This window comes from Balaenoptera physalus, assembly GCF_965194825.1.
Source record: "Balaenoptera physalus genome assembly, chromosome: 15".
Lineage (NCBI taxonomy): Eukaryota > Metazoa > Chordata > Mammalia > Artiodactyla > Balaenopteridae > Balaenoptera > Balaenoptera physalus.
The window spans coordinates 72,267,423-72,294,488 of record NC_138894.1 but is presented as its reverse complement, the minus strand read 5'-3'; the positions used below and the strand labels follow the sequence as shown (position 1 = coordinate 72,294,488).

At 36.9% G+C, this 27,066-nt stretch overlaps 1 protein-coding gene across 1 annotated transcript; it reads left to right on the top strand.

The window, feature by feature from the left end:
* YIPF4 (Yip1 domain family member 4) lies at positions 1 to 27,031 on the top strand. The gene is made up of 6 exons (XM_082427007.1): positions 1 to 338; positions 14,797 to 14,950; positions 16,522 to 16,693; positions 19,487 to 19,564; positions 22,541 to 22,654; positions 26,629 to 27,031. Exons 1-6 carry the CDS (start codon positions 260 to 262, stop codon positions 26,764 to 26,766), a joined length of 735 nt encoding a protein of 244 aa, XP_082283133.1. The 5' UTR covers positions 1 to 259; the 3' UTR covers positions 26,767 to 27,031.
* The last annotated feature ends 35 nt before the right edge of the window (positions 27,032 to 27,066 follow it).

Here is a 27,066-nt window from a genome sequence, read left to right as displayed (position 1 = left end):
GACGCTGTCACTGTTATGGTCCTGTCAGGGCGCCGGCGTCGTGGTTTCTGGGCGGCCGCCACCGAGAGGACTTTGGTGGGGGACCCACAGGAGCAGCCCCGCGGCCAGCTGCGCTCGTCTCCGGCCTCGTTCCCAGCCTACATATCTCGGTTTGCGGGTCGCGCCGTCGGGCGCGCGTGCGGGTCGGCGCCGCGGCCGCCTCGGGGCCTGAGCCCAGCCACAGCCTCCTCCTCCGCCGCGGGCTCGGAGGGGCCGCGAGATGCAGCCGCCGGGCCCTCCCCCGGCGTATTCCCCCACTAACGGGGACTTCACCTTTGTCTCCTCAGCAGATGCGGAAGGTGAGACTGAGCCCCGGGAGGGTCCGTCGCCCTGGGGGACGCCGGGCGGACGCGGCAGTGTCTTTCTGGGGCCGAGGCGGTTGTGGCCCGGTGGGGACGGGCAGGAAGCTGACCCATGGGGGGGACTCGAGCCCTCTGCTCCCGCCGGGCCGTCCGAGAGGTCCGAGTGGCCGAGGGTGGGGTGTGGGGAACTTTCTAAGTGACTCGGTCAGCTTCTGGCTTTCGCTACACCGTCTGGTGGCAGGTTTTTCTGGCGGACTTACCCACCTCGAGGGCACCCACGGGACCCCAAGATTTTATTTCTAAAGTGACTTGGCGTTGCTCAGAAAGGGATGGTTAGATTGGCCGGGCTAGGTGTCAAAGAATGAGAACGAGCAACGAGAGCTTGTTGCTTTATTTATCAGCACATAACTTTTTGCTGAGATTAAATTAGGCGCTGCAAATACTAACTTCCCTCGAGGAGTTTGTGGTTTTTATGGAACCTGGTATCTTGCCAACGTTCCAGTTTTCCTCCTATTTTATGGTGTTTGACCTCAATATTCAGAGAAGTAGACCCAGCTATATTTGGGAACACCCAGCTGGATTACAAGAAGTTTCAGTTGCTTTCCAGATTTCTTTATGTACTGTTTTGAGGAAGCATTTGTGCTGGAGAGATTTTTCTACAGCACGGGAGAATTTGTTTTCCTCCTTTTCTCTGTATTTTACCAGACTCTTTGTAACTGAAATCTTTTTCTGCTACTTTTGTTAGACTTTGTATACCAGTAATTTTCCAATGACCAGACTTAACTGCTGGATATGGAAAAATAAGTTGTACTTAACTATAGAAATTTTATTCTAGAGAAGGACCTAGTGTGTTTCCTGAGAAATCGAGTTTTGTAATGCATCAGTTAATATAGCTTGCTTTCCCTTTTTCTGTTTTGCTTTCCTCGTTTTGGTTTTTGAGTGGCGTTTAAAAAAAAATAGTACTGTAGTTTTGATTATATTAAAATGCAAAATACAATTTTTATCATAGAGAACATAGCTGATATATTTAAATGTAATATGGAAATTTGGTGAAATATAGCAACCCAAAATATTTCAATTTGTTTCATCTACATTTGTTAGCCTAGTGCTTGGGGAGAATAACCAACCGTAGTTTTCCAGACTTTAAGAAAAAATTGTCTGTATACACAAAAAATTGAGTATCACAACCTGATGTTTGTTCAGACTTATATATCTATGTTTATAGTTCTAATATCCCCGCTTCCTCCAGGAATTACCTTTCTTAAATATGCCTAAGAAATCTGACAATAATATAACAAGCTAATCCATTGACTCCATATACTAAACCAAGAAACCTGGAATAAGTAAAATCCATAAGATTTATTCAAACTTCTCCGTATAGCCGCCAAGAATGTATAGACTCCCTGTATATCCAGGGATATACAGACAAGGATAGATATTTGTATAATAATATCCTAAAGTTTATAATATTATGCAGTTTAAATTTACAGAGTATTTTAAGCAAATGGCTTGTTTGGTCTTCCTAAGAATCCTGCTGAGCTTTATTATTCCTGTGTTTTATAGTGAACCTGAGGTTTAGAGAAGTTTAGTGACCTCCACATGAAGGATCTGGAATTAAGAGCTAGTGTTCTGTCTCCTAAGATTTCTTTATACTAAACCATGATGCCTCTTACATATATTTTTGTAAACTGAATAGTGTATCTGAAGTATAGAGTCCTGGATTTGCATCCTGTCTTTACCAATTACTATCTGTGTGATGTTGGGCAAGTTACTTAATCTCTCTTAACCTCAGTTTTCGTATACATAAAATGAGAATAATAATACCCAAGTGCTCAAACATTTTGCAAATGCAAAACGCTTAGTACACCTGGAAGAGTTAAGTGCTCAGTATTTGTTAGCGGTGTTGCTACTGCTTTGGGTTTCAGTATTAATTGGTGCCACGGTTATTTTTTACTGTTCTCTAACATAAACATTTGACTCTGCAACACCAAGTTTCTTCTCTGGTTCCTAAGCGTGTCATGTAAATTCTTGCTTTTCCCCTCTTACGGTGTTTATCTAACCATGGATGTTTTCAGCTTGTAGAGGTTTTATTGTATACCTTGCTTCTAGATTCTGTCCAAGTCTCTTTCTCAGTGATACTTATCGTTACTAATTTGTGCATGTCCTTTGTTCTAAAATGTGCCTTGGTGTTTGTCTCCATACCTATGTGTATCCAGGTCCTCATGCTCAGAATGCTTTTCTCCTTCTCACCCCAAGATGAAACTTAAGGCTGAATTCAGATACTCCTTTCTTGCTGAAACTTTGCTTAACTGTTCCTCAGAAACAGAAATGTCCCTAATCTTTTCTATATCCCAGCACTTAGCACAGAACCCAGAATATTAACATAACAAAGTAGTTGTTTGTTGAAGGAGTAAATGATTTCTGCTTTCTTTTGTCTCCTATGACATTGATACTTGGGACTATAAAACCTAGCACATTTTGGATGGTATAACTAAAAAATTACTGGTTTAGAGCCAGAAGACTTAAGTTAAAGTTCTAACTCTTACAGAAGCTATGTGATATTGACCAAATTACATAGCTTCTATAAACTCACATTTTCATCCATGAAATGAAAATCACACTTATAAGAATATTGTGAAAATTACTTAAGGTAATGTGTATAAAAGCAAGGTCCATAAGTACAAGTTAAAAGAAGGTAGACTATGTGTGAATAAGCTAGTAAATGAATAAATAAATGAATAATGAAATCCAGACTTAATATTCAGTTCTGTGGTGTAAAACTACATCCAAAAGCAGTAATGAAATGCATGTGTATAAATGCAAGAATGTACCACCGCAATGAGAAGCCCGCGCACCGCAACGAAGAGTAGTTCCTACTCGCCACACCTAGAGAAAGCCCGCGCATAGCAATGAAGACCAAACGCAGCCAAAAAAAAAAAAAAAGAATGTAATGATACCGTTAAGTATAATATAGAAGTCTTTAAGGCAGTCCTTTGACTTTATTTTGTATCACACAAATAAGTAACTCTTTGCCTGCTTTATTTCCACAGACCAGCAGCATTGGCATTACTGGGCTCTAGTAATGCAGAATCTGCCTTAATCATAATTTACATTTTGACAAGATCATCCTTAAGTGATTCATAAACACATTAAAGCTTGAGAGGCACTGATTTAGAATATTATGAAAGATCAACAAAAAGAGGAGGAAATTTTTTATAGATAAAAGATCAGGAACAGTTTAATATTGGTCATATTTTGCCAAATTTTGAAAGATAGGTAATGTTTTGTATATGTAGGATGGAGGGAGTATGTCCATATGCAAGGGACTGTATATGAGGAAGTCCCTAACCAAGAAATGGCTTAATAAGAATGGGATTTTTAAAAATTCATCATACATAATAAATGCTATAAAAAGGAGGTTCAGGAACTTCCCTGGTGGCGCAGTGGTTAAGAATCCGCCTGCCAATGCAGGGGACATGGGTTTGAGCCCTGGTCCGGGAAGATCCCACATGCTGTGGAGCAACTAAGCCCGTGTGCCACAACTCCTGAGCTTGCGCTCTAGAGCCCATGAGCCACAACTGCTGAGCCCACGTGCCACAACTACTGAAGCCCACGCACCTAGAGCCCGTGCTCCGCAACAAGAGAAGCCACCGCAGTGAGAGGCCCGTGCACCACAACGAAGAGTAGCCCCCGCTCGCCACAACTAGAGAAAGCCCGCACACAGCAACGAAGACCCAACGCAGCCAAAAATAAATAAATAAATTCATAAATTAAAAAAAAAAAGAGGTTCAAAGGTGGAAGTGGTTAACTGCAGGAAGGGATCAAGGAAGTCTTCAGAGACAGATGAGGTACATTTTGAAGGAAAAGGAGGAGTTCTTCAGGTTGAAAAGAGGGAAGAGCATTCACTTAAAAATTATGCAATAATTGGTCGAGGCAGTCCCTGTATTTTATACTTCTCAATCTTCACAGACCTAAAACAATGCTGATTTAGACCATGAGCCCCTTGGGGTTAGAAGCTGTGTTTTACTGTCTACTAGTATCATACCCACTGCCTAGCACAGAGCCTGGTATATAGCAGCAACTTAATAAATGTTCGATGACTACATGATACTTTTTGATTAAGATAAAGGTGTTGTGCTGCTAGAACTGAAGCCAACACTAATTCAACAGAAGTCCAACAAGTAGTTGGAAAGGACATGAACAGAGACAACTAACCAAGAAAGATGATCTTGCCTCTTTTGGAACCTTTCTTTGTTTTTCTCTCTAGCATTTTTTATTTCTCCTCTGTTTCTTCCATCACTATCATCACTCACAGGTCCCCTCCTAATTGACAGAATTTTTAATTAAATCTACTACTTCCCTTTTTCCTTACTTTCACAGCTAAACTATCTCTGTTATTTCCTATTTCCTCAGCATCCAGCAATCCCTACCATTCTTTTGGAACTTGACTTGCTTTCCATCATCTACAGAAGGACCTTCAGCAGTGTTTCCCAAAGGGGAAAGGTTCCATGACAAAAATTTGGTAAATAATGTGTTAAGCTAAGTTAAACCAGTTTCCTTAATGCAGAATTCCCAGAGCCTTTAATATGCCAATATTAGTTCTGAAACTCCAAATGGAGGTTGTAGTATGCAGGGTTTTCCGAACTTAGTGAATATCAAAAGCTTTTTGTGGAGGGCATCTCATAGGATCCAGATTCCACAGAACATGCATAAAGAAACACTTGCCTATAAAGACAAGTTTTAAAAAATTGGGGGTTTTTTGCCCGATATTTTTTCTCTTAACACTTTGTCGCCAACCTATCTTCCACAACTTTTGAACTCTGTGCCTTTTATAAGCCTTGGGCTTCCATGCCTTTGTCTCTGCCCTTTCTTTTCCTTGGAATGATTTCTTTCTTTTTTTTTAAATTTTATTTCTTTTTTATTGAAGAATAGTTGATTTATAATGTTGTGCTAGTCTCTGCTGTACAGCCAGGTGACTCAGTTATACACATGTAGACATTCTTTTTTTTAATATTCTTTTCCATTATGGTTTATTACAGGTTATTGAATACAGTTCCCTGTGCTTGTAGGATATTGTTGTTTATCCATTCTATATATAATAGTTTACATCTGCTAATCCCAAACTCCCAGTCCTTTTCTCCCTCACCCTCTCCCCCTTGGCAACCACAGTCTGTTCTCTGTGTCTGTGAGTCTGTTTCTGTTTTGTAGATAGGTTCATTTGTGCCATATTTTATTTTTTTTATTTTTTATTTTTTTGGCTGTGTTGGGTCTTCGTTTCTATGTGAGGGCTTTCTCTAGTTGTGGCAAGCGGGGGCCACTCTTCATTGCGGTGCGCGGGCCTTTCACTGTCACGGCCTCTCTTGTTGCGGGGCACAGGCTCCAGACGCGCAGGCTCAGCAATTGTGGCTCACGGGCCCAGTTGCCCCGCAGCACGTGGGATCTTCCCAGACCAGGGCTTGAACCCGCGTCCCCTGCATTGGCAGGCAGACTCTCAACCACTGCGCCACCAGGGAAGCCCCAGTGCCATATTTTAGATTCCACATGTAAGTGATATCATATGGTATTTGTCTTTCTCTTTCTAACTTACTTCACTTAGTATGATAATCTCTAGTTGCATCCATGTTGCTGCAAATGGCATGATTTCATTCTTTTTTATGGCTGAGTAGTATTCCATTGTATATATGTACCTCATCTTCTTTATCCATTCATCTGTCCATGGACATTTAGGTTGCTTCCATGTTTTGGCTGTTGTGAATAGTGCTGCTATGAACATAGGGGTGCATGTATGGTTTTTTTTTTTAAGATTTTTTAATGTGTACTATTTTTAAAGTCTTTATTGAATTTGTTGCAATATTGCTTAGATTTTATGTTTTGTTTTTTTGGCCCCGAGGCATGTGGGATCTTAGCTCCCTGACCAGGGATCGAACCTGCATCCTCTGCATTGCAAGGCGAAGTCTTAACCACTGGACTGCCAGGGAAGTCCCAGCATGTATCTTTTTGAATTACAGTTTTGTGCAGATATATACCCAGGAGTGGGATTGCTGGATCATATGGTAATTCTATTTTTAGTTTTCTGAGGAACCTCCACACTGTTTTGCATAGTGGCTGCACCAACTTACATACCCACCAACAGTGTAGGAGGGTTCCCTTTTCTCCACACTCTCTCCAGCATGTGTTATTTGTAGACTTTTTAATGATGGCCATTCTGACTGGTGTGAGGTGGTACCTCATTGTAGTTTTGATATGCATTTCTCTAATAATTAGTGATGTTGAGCATCTTTTCATGTGCCTACTGGCCATCTGTATGTCTTCTTTGGAAAAGTGTCTGTTAAGGTCTTCTGCCCATTTTTCAATTGGGTTGTTTGTTTTTTTGATAGTGAGCCTCATGAGCTGTTTGTATATTTTGGAGATTAAAGCCTTGTCAGTCGCATCATTTGCAGATATTTTCTCCCATCTTTGGAATGATTTCTTATTCCTTCTCTGCTCATCCACTTATCTCTCATGGCCAGATTCCAGTTCTACTTCCACATAGTCTTCCTGACCACCTCTTTGATAGCTTAGGTCTCTTTACTCCTATGGCACCTGTGATCTGTTAGCAATAGGCATTGTCATTTACCTACAGAAGAGTGTGTTTTACAGTACTAATAGGGTTTTGTATCATATTCAGCACTCCAAAGAGAAACCCTGTACCCATTTTCAGTCACTCTCTATTCCCTCCCTGCCTTCCAGTCCCTGGCAACCACTAATCTACTTTCTGTCTCTATCGATTTGCTTATTTTGGGTATTTCATGTAAATGGGGTAATACAATATGTGACCTTTTGTGTCTGGTTTCTTTCACTCAGCATGATGCTTTCAAGGTTCATTCATGTTACAGCATGAATCAGTAACTCATTCCTTTTCTGACTGAATAAAATTCCATTGCTTGGATATGCTGTGAATTGGATTTTGAACTCCTTAAAGTATCTCACTTCTTTATATCACTCTCAGGGCATTATAGAAATAAGTAATCCTTAAATATTTATTGGTGGATTAATTAACCAATGTTGAAAGTGAGAAAGGTGCTAAAGTGAAAATGACTTATTGTTTGTGATATAGTTCCTTTTGCCAAAGGCCAGAAGCTTGTCTCTAGTCTCTCTCTCACTTTCTTATATTCAGTTGGTCATCAAATTATTTCAGAATAGCTCCAGAATAGCTATATAATTAATCTGTTCTTCCCTCTCTACTGACATTGCCTTAGTTCAAGTCCTTTCCATTTCTCATCTATACTTTTTGCTGACCATACTCCCTCCTCAAATCTCTCCCCACTTAAATCAGTCCTCCACAGTGCAGCTAAGATTATGTTTACACAATGCAAATCTGATTTTGTATATTTACTTTATTAAAAATCTCTAATATCTCTCTTGATATAAGCTCTGTGAAGCTGTTTGCCCTTCTATTAATTAATTCATCTAACCAGCACACATTTGTTGGTTGCCTACTATGGGCCAGGCACTGGAGATACGTGTTCAAAACAAAACTACAACAAACACACTTAGTTCCTCCCATCAGCGAACTTACAGACATTATCCAAATAATCATACAAATACATTATTATAAACAGTGATAAATGTTATGAAGGAAAAGTCCAGGGGACTATGAAAGGAACCTAATCTAGTCAGGGAGATCATGGAAAATTTCCTTAATTAGGTATATCTAGGGGACTTCCCTGGTGGCGCAGTTGTTGAGAGTCCGCCTGCCAATGCACGGGGCACGGGTTCGAGCCCTGGTCCAGGAAGATCCCCCATGCCGCAGAGCAGCTAAGCCCGTGCACCACAACTACTGAGCCCTCATGCCACAACTACTGAAGCCTGCTTGCCTAGAGCCTGTGCTCAGCAACAAAAGAAGCCACCGCAGTGAGAAACCCTTGCACCACAAGGAAGAGTAGCCCCCGCTCGCCACAACTAGAGAAAGCCTGCACGCAGCAGTTGAAGACCCAGCGCAGCCAAAAATAATAAATAAAATAAATAAATTTATATATTAAAAAAAAAGTATATCTAGGAACTGAAGAATGGATGGCATTTAATTATCTGAAGTTAGGGGAGACAGCCTGGTACAAAGTCCCTAAGGTACCAGGGATCCTGGTTCATTCAAAGAACTGAGAGGCTTAATATGGCTAGAGCATAGGGACACGGTGGGTAGGGAGGCAGAAAATTGTTCTGGAGAAGTAGATAGGGCATGTAGAGATTGTTAGATTTGAGCTGAAAAAGTAGTGGGAGGCCACTGAAGGATTTTAAACGGGAGAGTGAAAGATTTGCATTTAAAAAATATTCTTCTGGCTATGGGTGAGAATGGATTGGAAAGAGAATGACTAGGGAGAGGAGTTAGTAGACCATTATAGTCATACAGACAGGAGATGTTAGTTTGCACTAGCATGGTGCAGGTGGTAGAAATGGAGAAAAGTGGGCAGGTTCAAAAAATATTTAGGGATAAAAGCGATAGAATTTAGTGGTGATTGAATGGTGTGGGGAGCATGTGAATGAAGGAAACTGTCAAGGATAATTAAACTTCTGGTTTACAGTGCTGGATGGGATTAGTGGTACTATTCACTGAAATAAGAAACTGGAGGAAGACCTTAAATATCAAGAATTCAGTTTTGGAATATTGAGTTTTAGATGCTTTTGAAATAACTACAATGTTAAGCTGACACTTGATTGTATAAGTTTACAGAAGAGGACTGGGTTCAGTATATTGCTTTTTGAGCTCAGCCTTCCTCAGTGTTTTTACCTCTTTTTATGGTCTGAATGTTTGTGTCCCCCAAAATGCATATGTTGAAATCCTAATGCCCAGTGGGGAAGTGGAGCCTTTGGGAGGTACTTAGGTCATGAGGATGGGGCCCTCATAAATGGGATTAGTGCTCTTATAAAAAAGATTTCACAGATCTCCCTACCCGTTTCTGCCATGTGAGGGCACAAGGAGAAGTCAGCTAGCCAGAAGAGAGCCCTTACCTGACCATGCTGACACCCTGACTTTAGATTTCCAACCTCCAGAACTGTGAGAAACAAATTTCTATTGTTTATAAGCCATCCAGTCTATGGTATTTTGTTACATAGCAGCCTAAACAGACTAAGACACTCCTATATAAAAATGATAGTATATACAACTCATAACACATTATTGTGATCAGTAATTTGTAGACATAATAATGCAATAATTTTTGTATTAATAGGCTTTTTTGAGTAAACAATAATTTTCTGTTACTCTGTTAAGGTGTCCATTTAGCCTACTTTGTGTGACATTCCCCCTCCCCAGGCAAGATGTCACTTCTAATATAATTTAGTAGTGTTGATAGAGGAATCTTTAGTTTTTCCTCTTTAAAAGTTTCCTACTTGATTTTTAAAAAATTATATCCAGATAGATATTATCACAAGTATCCTCTATACAATGTGCTCAAGAAGTACAATATATGATATATAATGGGTGCAAGAATAGCTTTTCTTCCCTGTTTGAAAATTGAAAATGACTTTTTAGTCAACCTTTCTTGGGAAGAAAACAAAGTAGTTAAGCAAGATTTATCTTTTAGAAAATTAATCTATTTCTTTTCATAAATTTTAAACTTGTAAGGCATTACACAAATCTGTAAATGTGGTAAAATTGCATAGAACTATACACACATACACACAAATAAGTGCACTTAAAACTGGTAAAATCTGAATAAGGTCTATCAACTGTATCAATGTCAGTGTCCTGGTTTTGATAGTACATATGATGGTATGGTACCATTGGGGGAAACAGGGTGAAGGGTGCATATAACCTCTCTGCAACTTCCTGTGAATCTATAATTATTTCAAAATAAAAGTTAAAAGACTCATAAGGCAAATAAAAGAAATTTCTGTTAGATAACTGGTTTATGCCAAAATGGGATTTGATTTTTCTAAAGGTAGGCTCAGGAGATGTAATTGATTTTAATTAATATTATGTGCAATATGAAAATTAACTGGCAATATTGAATAGTAAAGCTACTGCAATCGTAAACCAAAATGATATGAATAAAAATATAACCTAGGGGCTGCCCTGGTGGCGCAGTGGTTAAGAATGCGCCTGCCAATGCCTGGGACACAGGTTCGAGCCCTGATCTGGGAAGATCCCACATGCCGCGGAGCAACTAAGCCCGTGAGCCACAACTACTGAGCCTGTGTGCCTAGAGCCTGTGCTCTGCAACAAGAGAAGCCACCGCAGTGAGAAGCCTGTGCGCCACAACTAGAGAAAGGGCTTCTGTGTGCAGCAATGAAGACCCAGCAGAGCCAAAAATAAATAAAAAATTTAAAAGTATATATATATATATATATATATCACAATTTTATACAAGGCTTTACAATTTTTTCTCATGGAGTAACATAATCAACTCCAGTATAGGTCTAGCAATTATAAAATCATTATATACTTGCGTTGGTTTCTTGAGCTCTTTCATTGGCCTATATACGCATTAAAATGTTTTTATAACTAAGATGGAACAGTGGAATTTGTCCCTTTAGTATGAAACATGTGCTTGTTTTATTTTGCTGGACAAATAGTCAATTCTGGTTTAGATTTAAGCACACATGGATTTCATTTCATTTTCATTCAAATAAAATGGAATTATTTTTGTCCTTGCTCTTGGTTGCTTGTTAAGTAAGAAAACGCTTATTCATGTATATAAGAAGTTGGCAAGTACCAACAAAATGTTCATGTTCATTGCAGATTACTCTTCTTTCATAGAAATCTAGAACTTTTGTAGGGGTAGATCAGTAAATCTCACCCTGAGTATACTATCATACTACACTGACTGAATTCTTCAAAGTGAAGTTCTCAGGCTGAGGAGAAGATTCAGAGAAAAGATCCCTCACCCAGTAATACACTTGAGTTGAAAGGGAGGGAAAATTACTTTTAAGTTTTGTTCTGCAGTTTTTCCAGGTGGCTTTTAATAAAACTTGAAACTTACTGATATTCTTTCCTCACTCTGAACCCAAACAGTAGTGGAAACATTTTTAAGATTTCTTTCAAAGATTATTTCCTCTTAAAACCACTTATATTTATTATTATCTTTATGTTGTTTTTTACTTAGAAAATGACAAGAATATTATAATGTAGTAAGAAAGGATTAATTTCAGATTAGTGTTTTATAATTCTGGACAACTGTCCTAGAGTTGACGATCAAGCTAGCTGGTTCTTACTGTGGTTTAATGTAAGACAGCTGTGCTCCTGGAGTGATTTTTTTTTTTTTTTTTGAATATTTCTCATTGTCTTCCGACATTATTCTTTACGTGTTAACTTGATCACGTGTTAGAAAACTACTGAGTTTTTTTACTTTTCTGTTGCTTTTTTTTTAAACTCACATGTAATTGTGTCTTGGGGGAACTGGGTGATTTGTCAGACTGCTGTTTCTAGCATTCTCCTACATATGTCCATGATATTTTCCTTCTTTGCATAGAATGGAAAACACTGCAAAATTATAAGCTAAGGGTGTCTTTTTGAGGTTCTGCATCCCTGCTATGAAAAACTGCTAAACATATACAATTCTTTCTCACAGCACTCCTTAGCACTATAATTTATATATCCTTTTTTGGTTTAGATTAAGGACTTTAAGTTCATTCTTTTCTAGAGGCCAGGAAACAGTTGTTAAGGGCCTTTCCTGCCTTATAATTCCAAAACCTTTAATGTCACTGCTATACTAATGACTTCCTGATCTAAGTTTTCCTCTTGTTAAATCAAGAAAGGCACTCTTTGTACGTATTGGAAGTAGAATTTTAGTTAAGTTTCAACTCTTTCATTTTCAACTTAGAGTAAGACAAAGAAGGAGAAAGTAATTTTGAGAGAATATTTTAATCACAAGATTCTATGGCAATTGGCATCTATAGGGACTATTTTTAAGCTTTAAGTAGGGAAGGACAGTGAATTCAAAAGTACTTGCATTTTATCTCTAGCTGAATAAACTAAACTATAAAAGCTTTTTAGAATCATGTAATGTTAAGCCTGGAAAGAACTTTGAATAGGAAACTGGAGACCAGAAGACATTAATGATTTGCTGTATTAATTAGTAGCTTAGCTAGGACTTAGCTTCAGAATGCAAACTTTATTATAATTAATTGCAGGAGTTGTCAGAACCAGATCATTATGTGACTCATAATTGATCCACTCATTGATTGAAGTTTAAGCCAAAATTTTTTAATGGCAGTTCTCAAAAGCTAACCTAGAATTTAGGGTAATGTGCAAATTAAGCTCTTCCTTCTACTGTATAGGATCTCCAGGAGAGGAGAGTCTGTGTTGAGTGTTCTGGTTTGCTGTTGCCGAAATTGTTTTCTAAAGTATCACTCCAGTCTTGTGACTTCTAGCTAACAACATTGATGGTTGTTTACTAGTGCATGTTGCCTGGTCCTACAAATGTGTTTTTTTAAATTAATTCCTGTATGACCTCAAGCAAGTCCTTTATTATTCCCAATTTATTTTCAACCAGAAATTTTGACATATGTACTACTGTGATTATCTGTAACCTCTAAGGCACTGGTACAGACTGCGAGTGGAATTTATTTTGTAATGTGGATAACAGAGTCTCTTCACTGCTTTTTTTAATCTATATAAATTTATTTATTTATTTATTTATTTTTGGCTGCGTTGGGTCTTCATTGCTGCACGCAGGCTTTCTCTAGTTGCGGCAAGCGGGGGCTACTCTTCGTTGTGGTGCGCAGGCTTCTTATTGCGGTGCCTTCTCTTGTTGCAGAGCATGGGCTCTAGGCATGCGGGCTTCAGTAGTTGTGGCATGTGGGCTCAGTAGTTGTGGTGCACGGGCTCTAGAGCGCAGGCTCAGTAGTTGTGGCGCACGGGCTTAGTTGCTCCGCAGCATGTGGGATCTTCCTGGACCAGGGCTCGAACCTGTGTCCCCTGCATTGGCAGGCGGATTCTTAACCACTGCACCACCAGGGAAGCCCTTCACTGCTTTTTAGAATTGACCTAAAAAAAACCAACAACCTTTATTTTGCCAAAACTAAAGATAAATGATGTAATTATATAAAGAAAAAAGTTAGCTGAAATAGCAGGAAACTCTTACTAGTCAGATTTATCCAGAACTAAGCATTAATATATGAGGCACTTAGCATAGATATTTGGTTTTAAAAAAATAATGTATGAATAAATATATGAAAAAATAGGGGAAGTTATCTATGGTTTTCCTTTAGCAAATAATTATGTCTAATGGTTTGTATATATAAATATGTAATGCCTTTAAAAAGAATTTATACATCACTTTGTTCTGAAGCACATAATGTACATAATAATGAAGGGAATCCAAGATGATATCCTGTTGGGAGTTCCTGGGGGTCCAGTGGTTAGGACGCCGTGCTTTTGCTGCCAGGCCTGGATTCAGTCCCTGGTCGGGGAACTAAGATCCCGCAGGCCTCGCAGTGTGGCCAAAACCAAACCAAACCAAACAAACAAAAAAACCAAAGTGATATCCTATAATATATTTTGTATATATCTTCCATTTAAATTTTAAAGTTACAGTTATAAGTCTAGATTCTGGTACAAGGCTAGCTAGTTAGATGTGAAACCTTTCATGTGAATTTACCTCTCTCGTTTTCATTTTCTTGTTGTAAAAATAAAAAGTGGTTTTAAAAAATTTATTTATTTATTATTTATGGCTGTGTTGTGTCTTCATTTCTGTGCGAGGGCTTTCTCTAGTTGCGGCAAGCGGGGGCCACTCTTCATCGCGGTGCGCGGGCCTCTCACTATCGCAGCCTCTCTTATTGTGGAGCACAGGCTCCAGACGCGCAGGCTCAGTAATTGTGGCTCACGGGCCTAGTTGCTCCGCGGCATATGGGATCTTCTCAGACCAGGGCTCGAACCTGTGTCCCCTGCATTGGCAGGCAGATTCTCAACCACTGCGCCACCAGGGAAGCCCAAAAGTGGTTTTTAGATATCATTACTGAAAAAAAATTCAACTGAGTAACTTAAAGATTTTATTGGCTTATTCAGTGATTCATGAAATGGGCAGCATCCCATTTTGCAGATAGAAAGGAGCTCTACAAAATGAAAGACTTTAGGCAGAAGGAAGTGGGACAAGGAAGTTATACTAGCTAAAAGTGGATTAGTTATGGCAAGGTCACTTTGTTTTAGGAGATTGCAGGGGTCTGTCAGGCAGATTACCTCACTAGTGCTGACCAGGTGATTCCTGATTCACTAGTTTAAGATTCCGTTTCTGGGAGAGGCCAAAACTGTAATTAAGTCTTGGTTTGGTGACATGAGACTTAGCATAAGTGACTCCATTTGGGGCCTGCTGTCTTGTTTTTAGCACTATCAACTATAAAATACAAAGATTGTATGCAGTAGCAGATGTTCATATGTAGAGATCTTCAAGTGATAATTATTTAGTTGGATATATGCTCATGTTGGTTAGGATTCACACATTTTACCTTGGTTTATAGTTTTGTCCTCTTTTCTCCTAAGATCTCAGTGGTTCAATAGCATCCCCAGATGTCAAGTTAAACCTTGGTGGAGATTTTATCAAAGAGTCTACAGCTACTACATTTCTGAGACAAAGAGGATATGGCTGGCTTTTGGAAGTTGAAGATGATGACCCTGAAGATAACAAGCCACTCTTGTATGTAAAAATAATATGTATTTTTTGGTTTTTAGAGCTAGTCTGTGGGATGTATTTTTTCATATTATTTAAGACAGGTATAGAAAATCTTAACCTTTTTGGTCAAAAGTTTTAGCTGTTTTCAGTTTTACTGTTATAGTTGACCCTTGAACAACACAGGTTTGAACTGTGTAGGTCTACTTGTACATAGATTATTTTTAATACATACACTGGAAAATTTTTTTGAGTTTGCAACAATGTGAAAAAACTCACAGACGAACCATGTAGCCTAGAAGTATCGAAAAAATTAAGAAAAAGGTATATCATGAATGCATAAAGTATATGTAGATGTACAGGTAACATATAAAATATATGTTAACTCTTTATGTGATTGGTAAGGCTTCTGGTCAACAGTAGGCTATTAGTAGTTAAGTTTTGGGGGAGTCAAAATTATATGTGGATCTTTGACTGAGGGTGGCACCCATAACCCCCACGTTGTTCAAGGTCAACTGTAACTAGTAAAACTGAAATAATGAGAGAATATTTTTAACCTACTGAATGGCAAAAGTTAAAAGAATCATAATCCTATATCCCACACAAATATACTCCAAACTGTTAGGACTTACCTGGGTCTATAGCTATCTGAAGTGAACATACAATGTAAGTAAAAAAGCAAGGTGCTTGGGTGCTTGCTGTGGAAGTTCAGTTTAAGATTTCCAAAAAGATTACCCCTCCAAACTCTCTCTCACAGAGAAATTCTGGAGCTACCACTGGGAGGACTATAGGGATACTTTCACTTTCTTCATAGTACTTGAAAATTTTTAAGTGATTATGTATCACTTGGGGAAAAAAGGTGAAGAATTTAACAATTTTGGAAAGAAGAACCTATAGCTTTGTAAAATCAAGGTATTACCAAGTTATTCTCTGTAGTAATTATTGGTAGATCAAGTGCTAAAGCATCCTGTTTCTTAATGTTAATATACCGAATTTCATCAAATCTAAGATGGTATGGATTATAAGATGCAGTTATTTCACGTTTATTGATAAAACAGAAAAAATACCTAAGACAGCATAAAGCTAGGACATCAAAGGGCTGTCTTATCTCCTTAGTGTAAGGGTAAATGAGAAATAACCTACCATACAAAAAGAGACAGCAAGGAAGTTTGCTTGTCTGTTTGGCACTGGGTGGGGTGTTGGAAGAAAAAGTGTCTGTGAGAATATAGGATTGCAGTCTGATTTGTCAGTATGGTCCCAAAAAGTCTCAAGCAGAGGATTTTATTTAAAGTCCCAAATTGATAGTGCCTCCAGGAGACTGGCAAAAGGAAAGGCAGATCTTGGAAGCACTTGGCTTCACTCCAGACTGACAACAGTTATAAGACACCAGCTATTGTGAGATGCATCCCAACTTTAGAGATGTTGAAATGATGAAAATGTTCATCTTGGAACCAGTGAAATGTGGTACTTCAAATGCAAATGTTTTGTTGATCTGTGGTGACTATAATGTTATATTTAAACTTTTCTTAAATTCTGCTGCAACTGTCTCAGTATTCAAAAGTGTGTGCTTTTTAAGAATTCTTATTTTAAAATTACAGGGAAGAATTGGATATCGACCTAAAGGATATTTACTACAAAATTCGATGTGTTTTGATGCCAATGCCATCACTTGGTTTTAATAGGCAAGTGGTGAGAGACAATCCTGACTTTTGGGGTCCTCTGGCTGTTGTTCTTTTCTTTTCCATGATATCATTATATGGACAGTTTAGGGTAAGTATATCTTACTTTTCACAAATTCTAAATAGTTTAAGAGTTTTAAAATTGAAAATAGCCAAATGTTAACTGTAGTACTTCATGTTTGAGAAATGCTTTAGCTTTACCCATTATTTCTCACTTGTTTATCCCAACAAGCTGTTCTTAATTAAATAAGAGGGGAGTGCCTTGGATTAATGATTTCCAAACTCTTCTACATCATCATTCTCATAAAAAGTATTAGTATTTGTATGGCAAGTGGGTAAAATGGTTGGGACTGCTTCCACCTGCCCATACTTTTTCTGATTTCTCCAAAGGATAAAGAGTTTGAAACACAATACTCATGTTCTTATCTTTTATTCATTTTTAGTTCTGTTTTTTAAAGTAAGCTTTTTAATAAATGATGACAAGAATTCCATCAGTATTTGTTTTTGTATAATACTTTGTCCTATTCTCAGAGGCTTTATCTCTATCATCAAAATACGGCACATGCATATCATTCCCTCATCCCTAGTTTAAGGCTTTAGGGGAGTAAAAAATAACTCTTTACCACAGAGTGATTTGGAAATGAATTAGTTTCCTTTTGTACTATAACAGATTTCCACAAGTTCAGTGGCTTAAAACAATGCAGATTTATTCTTTGACAGTTCTGAAAGTCAGAAACCCAAATTGAGTCTTAAAGGGCTAAAATCAAAATGTCAGCAGGGCTGGTTCTTCTGGAGGCTCCAGGACAGTCTGTTGCTTGCCTCTTCCCATGTCTAGAGGCTGCCAACATTCCTTGGCTTCTGGCTGCATCACTGCAATCTGTTTCCACTTGTCACATTGCCTTCTCTACTGTAGTCAAATTTCCCTCTGCCTCCTTTTTTAAAGGACAGTTGTGATTACATTTAGTGCTCAACGGATAATCCAGAGTGTTCTCTCCATAGCAAGACCCTTAATGTTATATAACACTGGTCTTATTAATATTTACCTTGGATCAGTAGTTCATATCAAGTATTCTGTTGCCAGTATAACGACCATTGAAGAAGTTGAATGGGGGTTCTGGTCTCCTACCCACCACCAACCCTTCATGTAGAACATCTGTGTATGAATTATATCTATTTTATATAATCTTTCATTTGAACAAAGTGTTCTAAGGCTAAAAACAGAAGATTCTTATCTCCATAGAATGTTTCTTAATTTGAGTTTGTTTAATATTTTCTCATGACTGGATTGGGATCATACATTTTTGGCAAAAATACCACAGAAGTGACATTGTGCCCTTCTCTACATACTATCAGGCATTACATGGTACTAATATGTCATATTACTGGTACTATTAACATTGATCACTTGGTTAGGTGATGGGGTGGTATCTTCCACTGTAAAGTTGCTGTTTTTCCCTTTTAATAAATATCTTGTGGAAGTACTTTGTGACTATGCAAATACCCTGTTTCTCATCAAACTTTAGCCCGCTAATTTTAGCATCTACTGATGGATCTTGCATGCAACAATTATTACTATATTGTTTACTGAATGATGATTTTCCTCATTCCTTCCACATGTATTTTTTTTTATAATTTTTTTTTTTGGTTTTTTTCAAAGTTTTGTTGTTGTTGTTAATTATTTATTTATTTATTTATTTATTTTTGGCTGTGTTGGGTCTTTGTTTCTGTGCAAGGGCTTTCTCTAGTTGCAGCGAGCGGGGGCCACTCTTCATCGCGGTGCGCGGACCTCTCACTGTTGCGGCCTCTCTTGTTGTGGAGCACAGGCTCCAGACGCGCAGGCTCAGTAGTTGTGGCTCACGGGCCCAGTTGCTCCGCGGCATGTGGGATCTTCCCAGACCAGAGCTCGAACCCGTGTCCCCTGCATTGGCAGGCAGATTCTCAACCACTGCGCCACCAGGGAAGCCCCCTTCCACATGTTTTTTTTTTTTTTTCTTCCACGTGTATTAATTGGTATTCTCTTTGGAACAGCTAGTCCTTCTTTGTCATTACTTAATCATTCATTTATTTTTGTCAGTATGGACTCATGGATATTTATTTTATTTTCTGGGCTATAATCCAGTACTATCATTTATTGCTCAGATTGTTGCAGTTTTAGCCATTGGGAGCTCCTTCAGGTTAGCTTCTGTATCCTTTTGACATATCCCCATCTTTTTTTGAGTACTTCCTTTCTTTCTGACTCCACAGAGTGTTCTGGGCTCACCTTTTATTGTCCCTGTCCCAGCCCTGGAATCAATAATTTTTCTAGGGAGTCCTAGTGCCTTTTATTGGGGAATATTTAGAAACCAGGATCTGGGCAATAAGTGTGCTTATGTTGCTACTGGGTGTCATTATTTCTGGACCCCCCCCAAGCAGACAGAACTTGGAAATATATGCATGTATCATTACTATGTCAAGTCTCAGGAGTTAAAATTGTCTGAAGTATCATCCACATTCTGTTACTTGGATAAATGTGTAATTAATGTAAATTTTAGAGACCTCTTGAGAAGACTGGTAACTTGTTTCACAGATGAATTTACCTTCCAAAATGCTATAAAGCAGGGGTTGGGAGTCAACATTTTGGTCTTTCTTTGCAGTATTCTTTTATTATAGATCATAAAATACTAAAGTTTCCTTAGGCAATTGATCATTGCTAAATTTTCAATTTGGATGTAAAATTATATTACACATTTATATTCTTATTAAGTTTTACCTGGGAACCCAAACTCTCTATGACCTGAAGTTGGGTATACCAAAGTATCTTATATGGTAGAGGATTGAGTTCGTGGGAAATTATCAGCTTATTTGGTACACAGATATTAATTGCATGAATTTTTTTTCTCTTAAGGTGGTCTCATGGATTATAACCATTTGGATATTTGGTTCATTAACAATTTTCTTACTGGCCAGAGTTCTTGGTGGAGAAGTAAGTGGTTAATTTTGAAAATAGCCTTTGTTTTTTATGGTAAGCTTTATTTTTGATATTGCAGGTAGCATCAGTAGCTATGTTCATTGTAACTGCTTTTTGTCCCAGAATTGCTTTTAAGTTATGCTACTTCTTTTCAGGTGATGTAAATATTAGTATAAATGTTATGAGAAATAAAGAGGAAAGAAAAAAATCCAATTTCACTCATAAATAATTTATAGCTTTTTAGGGAAGCATGCAGTTTATTCTCTGTTACAGTAGTTCTCAAACTTTTTGATCTCAGGTCCCCAAAGAGATTTCTTTCTGTAGGTTGTATTTATCGATATTTACCATGTTAGAAATTAAAATAAAAATTTAAAATATATATTTATTCATTTAAAACTAAAAGTAAACCAAATACATTTTAACATAAAAAATACATTTTAATGAAAACTATTTTTCAAAACAAAGTGAGAAAAAGGCATTGTTTTACATTTTTGCAAGTAGCTTTAGTGTCTGGGTTAGTGGAAATTGTATTCTAATATCTGCTTTCTGCATTCAATTGTTATGATATATTTTGGTTAAAGTAAAAAATAAGGCCTCACACAGGTATATAATTTTAAAAGGAAGAGTATTTTAATACATTTTTTGGATGATTGTGATTATTCTACTCTGATACTGCATCAACACTCAACAAGTAATATTTTCTTAAAGGTTTGTTGTAGTGAGGAATCTCAAACCATATCAGTGAACTTTTTATACGCTGTATCATTGAAATTCACTTTGGATGGATCTTTTTACCCATGCACGATCAACTAAGAAAACATTAGTTCCCTGAGCTTTGCAGATCTTCCAAATGTTGACTCATTTTATTATACAATATCAGAAAATCACATTCATTAATATCACCACATATTTCATCAGAAAAATCTGTATTGGAAAACTATCAAGATAACAGTGTTGGATACAAGTTTTCCAAAATTCTACTTTTTGCTTGAGAGAGAGAACTTTGTAATTTGGAAGAAATACTGTCAGTTGTTTTCCTTGAAATAATAGGCTCACTTCATTCATTTTCATTCATGTTGCCTGTCAGTACCTAACTCTGAATAATCATAGTTTGTCTTTCAGTTGTTCTTTCAAGTAAAAATGGTATTCTATGGATAAAGCACCTAATTCAGCTCTTCACTCACACAGTTGTACAAATGCTCTTCCTTGGGATAACCATTGAATCAAGATACAGAAGAAATGCTTTCTGTGTACTTCTCATTTTGTTACACAGAATATTAAAAAGACATATTCAAAGGTTGAGGCTTAATAAAATTAATCATTTTAACTGCTTCATTAAGGACATTCTTAAGTGAAACTGGCTTTTTTTCTTCTTTTCCTGTGAGTGTGGGGTAGTAAAGAACACAGTAACTACTAGTATGTTTCATGCCACCTTGATTTGTGCTAAAGCAGCATGTTTTACCCATTGCTTTTGTTCTATTAGTACCAATATCAACCCAATTAAAAAGGCAAATAATGTTTTATTACTATTATAAAAAATAGTTTTGTGGGTTTTTTTTAAAGTTTTATTTATTTTATTTTTTTTCCGTGCCTTGCGGCATGCGGGATCTTAATTCCCCAACCAGGGAGTGAACCTGTGCCCCCTGCAGTGGAAGCGTGGAGTCTTAACCACTGGACCGCCAGGGAAGTCCCCTATTACAAAAAATAGTTTTGACGTTCCAGTCTTTTAGAAGAGTCTCTGGGACCCCCAGAGGTCCATGGGCCACACCTTGAGAATCACTGCTCCATTAAATTAGACTTTATGAATTACTATAAACCTAGGAATTCCAGCACTCTGGAATTCAGCTCTCTGTGGAGAGAGTAAAGCACAAGGGATGCCAGGCGGAGTTACTATATCATGTGGGTGCTGACTCATATCAGGCTTACTCTATGAACACTGAATGTTAAATGCAGAACTCTTGAGCCTTTTCCTCATACTTGGTGGAAAGGTCTCCACCAAGCTCTTGTTCTTCTGCTTTCCAGTTTCCAAAATTAAGTTACTCTTGTCCTGTCTTCTAATCTCCTGTTTATGCCTCTTATAAAAAGGAGTTTCCTTTTTTCCTTCCCTTTTAATGGAGTTTCAGGAAGGAATGATATTAGATATATGCACTCAATCCATCATCTTAACTTAAAACTCTTGAATAAATGAGAGTAACATTTATCTATGTAACTTTTTCACTCTGCTTATGAAAACTTAAAATAATTCTAACAGGGACATTTGTTTGCATATTATTTCTTACATTCTAGATAAAACCTCATATAATTTTTATGTGAGAAAAGGTATCACTAAATGTTTTGGTAATTTAGGAGTGTTGATAGAGAAGTTAAAATACCTAGATCTTAATTTGAACTCTTACCAACTAGCTTTGCTTTCCTGAACAAAGCTCTTTGTCTCTCTGGAATCACTTTCTTCATAATGGGGACAGTAATACCACATAGGGTTGTTAGTGCCTTTGATCTTCACAATATGTGACGCTCTATCACAGAGTGTGGCACACAGTAGCCACTAAAAAATATTTTTCTCTTCAGTCCTCCTACCTCTCTCCCTTCCCTTCTAGTCTGTATTTGTCACATCTAGCTTCTCTAGACTTGAATTTTTCATCAAAATAAGATGGTTGTGGTTCCTTTAAATAATCCTCCTACAACAAGGGAAATAGTGACTAAGAGATATACTCAAGGTAATTGGATATATAAGTCTGAAGCTCAAAAGAGAGAGGGCAGGAAATGTAGATTTGGGTATCATCATAATTGATAATTGAAATCATGGTGGGTTGTTGACATTGTCCACGAATATAAGAGACTATATGATAATTTGAAATATAATGGGTATGATACTTTTTTCTTATTTCTCACATTTATGTAAGTACAACAAAGTATATATGATGTTTAATAGTGGTTAAAATAAGTATCTTGATTTCTGTGATATTTATTTAACATTTTGGAAATTCACAGGTTGCATATGGCCAAGTTCTTGGAGTTATAGGATATTCATTACTTCCTCTCATTGTAATAGCCCCTATACTTTTGGTGGTTGGATCATTTGAAGTGGTGTCTACACTTATAAAAGTAAGTAGTGTGTTATAAAAAGTAGTTTACTGTTTCCCAGTAAAAAAAAAAGTATACAGTTGTCCCTCCATATCCACGGGAGATTCGTTCCAGGACCCCCCGCAGACATGAAAATCTGCAGATGCTCAAGTTCCCTATACAAAATGGTGTAGTATTTACATGTAATCTGTGCACATCCTTCCATCTACTTTAAATCATCTCTAGATTACTTACAATACCTAATACAATGTAAATGCTGTGTAAATAGTTGTCTGTAGTGCAGCAAATTCAAGTTTGGCTTTTTGGAACTTTCTGGAATTTTTTCTTCCCCCCAAATATTTTCGATCCACAGTTGGTTGAATCCGTGGATGCAGAACCCACAGGTAATAAGAGCTGACTGTACTAGTTCTCTGGCTAAGAATCTTGTAATCTATAACTGTTTATCAAACAGTTGGTAGTATTTTGGAACAGTGACCTTACTCACTAATTATACCAGTTGTATTTCTTTTATTTTCCCCTTTTAATTGCCATAAATTATAATGTATGTCTAGGGCGGAATAAAGAACAAAGAGCAAATCGGACCTTGGGGTATTACACTCAGAGAATTTTTTTATTTAATGTTAAAATTTTCTTCTAGTTCATCTGACTTAGATTTTGTGGGAGGTATTTATTTAAAATTCTACTGGCTCAAAAGGACACGTGTACCCCAATGTTCATTGCAGCACTATTTACAATAGCCAGAACATGGAAACAACCTAAATGTCCAACGACAGATGAATGGATAAAGAAGATGTGGTACATATATACAATGGAATATTACTCAGCCATAAAAAAGGAATGAAATTGGGTCATTTGTAGAGATGTGGATGGACGTAGAGTCTGTCATACAGAGTGGAGTAAGCCAGAAAGAGAAAAAAAATATCATATATTAACGCATATATGTGGAATCTAGAAAAATGGTACAGATGAACCTATTTGCAGGGCAGGAATAGAGATGTAGATGTAGAAAATGGACATGTGGACACAGGTAGGGAAGGGGAGGGTTGGACGAATTGGGAGATTAAGATTGACATACGTACACTACCATGTGTAAAATAGATAGCGGGAACATTCTATAAAGCACAGGAAGCTCAGCTTGATGCTCTGTGATGACCTAGATGGGTGGGATTGGGAAGGGGGGTGGGAGGGAGGTCCAAGAGGGAGGGGATATAGGTATACATATAACTGATTCACTTCATTGTACAGCAGAAACTAACACAACATTGTAAAGCAATTATACTCCAATAAAAAAAAAACCTCGCTAAAAATAAATAAAATTCCACTGGGACTGGACATTTATTTAATAATTGTCACTCATATTTGAATAGTAAGTTCTTTATCAAATATGATATATATGGTTCTAATAAATTGGCTTTTCTATGTTGCAGAGATCAGGACTTCTTTGTGCTGTGTTAAGCTTATATTAACATATGTACCCACTTTAAACATTTACTGATAATATTAAATATTAATAATGAGTAGTGATTGAACTTAAATTTTGGGATTTATTAATTTTGAACAACTTTTGGAAATAAATGACTGCTCTAACACATGTATGTATATTACACAGTGAATGTAATTTTTTTTCTTTATGGAAAATAGAACTTGGACTTAAATACTTAAGTTTTTAAGTAGAGTAACTTTTATGGGTTTTGGTTTTACTTAAAGTTTATTACTAATTCCAATATAAGAGAAATTATTCCTTTTAGAATTGAGTAACTACAGACTAATACAGACATTATATAAGCCTTGGGTATTGAGAAGAGTTGGATTTTGGAACCAGTCAGTTCTGGATTCAGATCCTGGTCTGCCACTTACTTGCTGTTTGCCTTGGGGAGATATCTTTTCGTACCCTCCTATGCAAAATGGGAGTCTTAACTAATTTTTAGGGTTTGTTATGAAGATTTTAAAGTATAAATAATGTCTAGTATAGTGCTTGACAGAATAGGCAGAGTGGTAGCTGTTATTATTATAAATGTTAAACAAATATTTTGAGAACATCTCTGTATGTTTGAACTGTTTGAACACTTACGAGACCAAGGAGAAGAGCTTTCTTTCCTCTAATCCTAAATTTTTTTTTAATTGTCATTATTAGCACTTAATTTAAAAGTCTTGCAGTGCAAGAGCTAGCCCCATGCTGGCATTTAATTATCTAGCCTTAGTGAACATACCACTTTACTGAATCATTCAGGATCACTGCTTGTGTGTTGTTTTACTTGGGTTAAAGCCTGTTTGAATGCTTCTGAGACTACTTCCCAAATTGCTAAAACTGTCCTCTGGTTATTTTCAGTCATTGAGTTCAACTGAAAATTGGTCTTAATGTTCTTTATGCAACATGTGTATGTATTATTATAAAATGGAAGAATCTTTTTTATATCATTAAAAGTTTAGGATACAATTCTTTTTAAACTTTAGATTTTCTTCCCCACATTTCTTTCCCTAATCACTTAATCTTCTGTATGTAGCGATCTGTTTTACATGTTTCTTGTTTTAGTCCAAAGTTTGCTGAGAAATAATGTTGCAAAACTCTCATCACTTAACTCTAGCATTAGAATACAGTTTAATCTACAAGCACTAATTTTTTTAACATTAAGTCTCTGTAACTCTTACCAATCTTTAACCATTTATTTACAAAAAAATTTAATCATGCCATACAAATGCAATTTGATTATAATTTTACTTCATTTATTTCCCTATACTTTTTTGTAGGTTTAAAATATCTTGCAGGGTTTTTTTGTATGTTTTTAGTTTAAAAAGCACAATATAAAATTGGACCATCTCAAATACATTTTCAGTCAGTCTGCCAGCATTTATTTTTTACCTCTGTACCAGTGGTTCTCAACTGATGGCGATTTTGCCCCCCAAGGACATGTGGCAATGTCTGGAGACATTTTTGGGTATCACAAATGGGGAGGGCTGGGATGGCACTAGTATATAGTGACTAGAAGCCAGGGATACTGCTAAACATCCTACAGTGCACAGGACAACTTCCCACAACAATTATCCAGCTCAAAAATTTGATTAGTGCGTGGTTGAGAAACCCTGGTCTGTGCCAGGTCTGTTTCTGTCATAGTTTCCCTGATTCCTACCGTTATAGTTCTTCCTTTCATTTTATTCTGTAAAGTGCCTTCAGTGACTATATTGGTAAGTATTATATAAATTTCTAGTTGAAATAATTTAAAATTAAGCACGTGCATAATCAGAAAACTCTCTTCCATTATGGTTTACCATGGGATATTGAATATAGTTCCCTGTGCTATACATTAGGACATCAACTATACTTCAATTTAAAAAAAAAAGCAAACAAAAATTTTTTATTATGAAAAATTTTCAAACATTAAAAAAAAAAGAAAACTCAACCAAAATGTTATGGTTTTCCTCCTTTCCATTTAACACTATACTTCTACCTAGTCCTGGGAAAATGATTTGATACTTAATAAATGTTGTGTAAAATTTTCACTTAATATGTTTTTCTACTTCTTGGAGAAAAAAAAAGGAAAAATTTCTACTTTGTAAAGATCAATTAGTTTTCTTTCAGGAAACAAATATCTTTCAGCTGCTTATCCCTATAATAGTTTTTCCGAAAGTTGCCTTATCTTAAGTCACCAGGGACACTTGTTAAAAAGTCTGATAATTAGACCCTTCTTCCCTTAGAGATTCTGATTCAGTAGAACTAGAATGAATCCCAGGATTCTGTTTTTTAATAGGCACCCAAGGTGATTCTTATGATTAGACAAGTTTGATAACAAAAGACTTCATTTGCAGAAGTCAGGGAGCAGAGCAAGGATGAATATTCCTAACAAGTTTTAAACATTCTCAATAAGTTTTACTGCTTCTACACTTGGTTGTTAGGGTTGTTTTAAGAAAATACTGTAAATGTTATTTTTATGATACCCAAAATGTTAATTAACTTGCTAATATGCTGCCTTTTGTCTTTTTTGTTTGTTTTTTTAAAGCTCTTTGGTGTGTTTTGGGCTGCCTACAGTGCTGCTTCATTGTTAGTGGGTGAAGAATTCAAGACCAAAAAGCCTCTCCTGATTTATCCAATCTTTTTATTATACATTTATTTTTTGTCCTTATATACTGGGGTGTGATCTAAGTCATATATGAGTAGAAAAAGACAATGTTACCTTTCTGTGTAGGCTGGGAATTCTTGCTTGAGGGGATTGAAAAAAACGTATTGCTGGTAAAATTTTACATGTTCCAGATGTAAAGGCAGTCTAAGGTCTTTTTAAAACAATATTTTTTTGGTATTTAATTAAGCAATTGCAGTTACCTAAATATTTTTGGTCAGAATTCTGAATTCTGTTTGATTCATCATATTCCAGTGAATAAAATATAAAAGCATTGTGTTTTTAAGATTGTGTCAATATTCACCTAAAAACTTGTGCCAA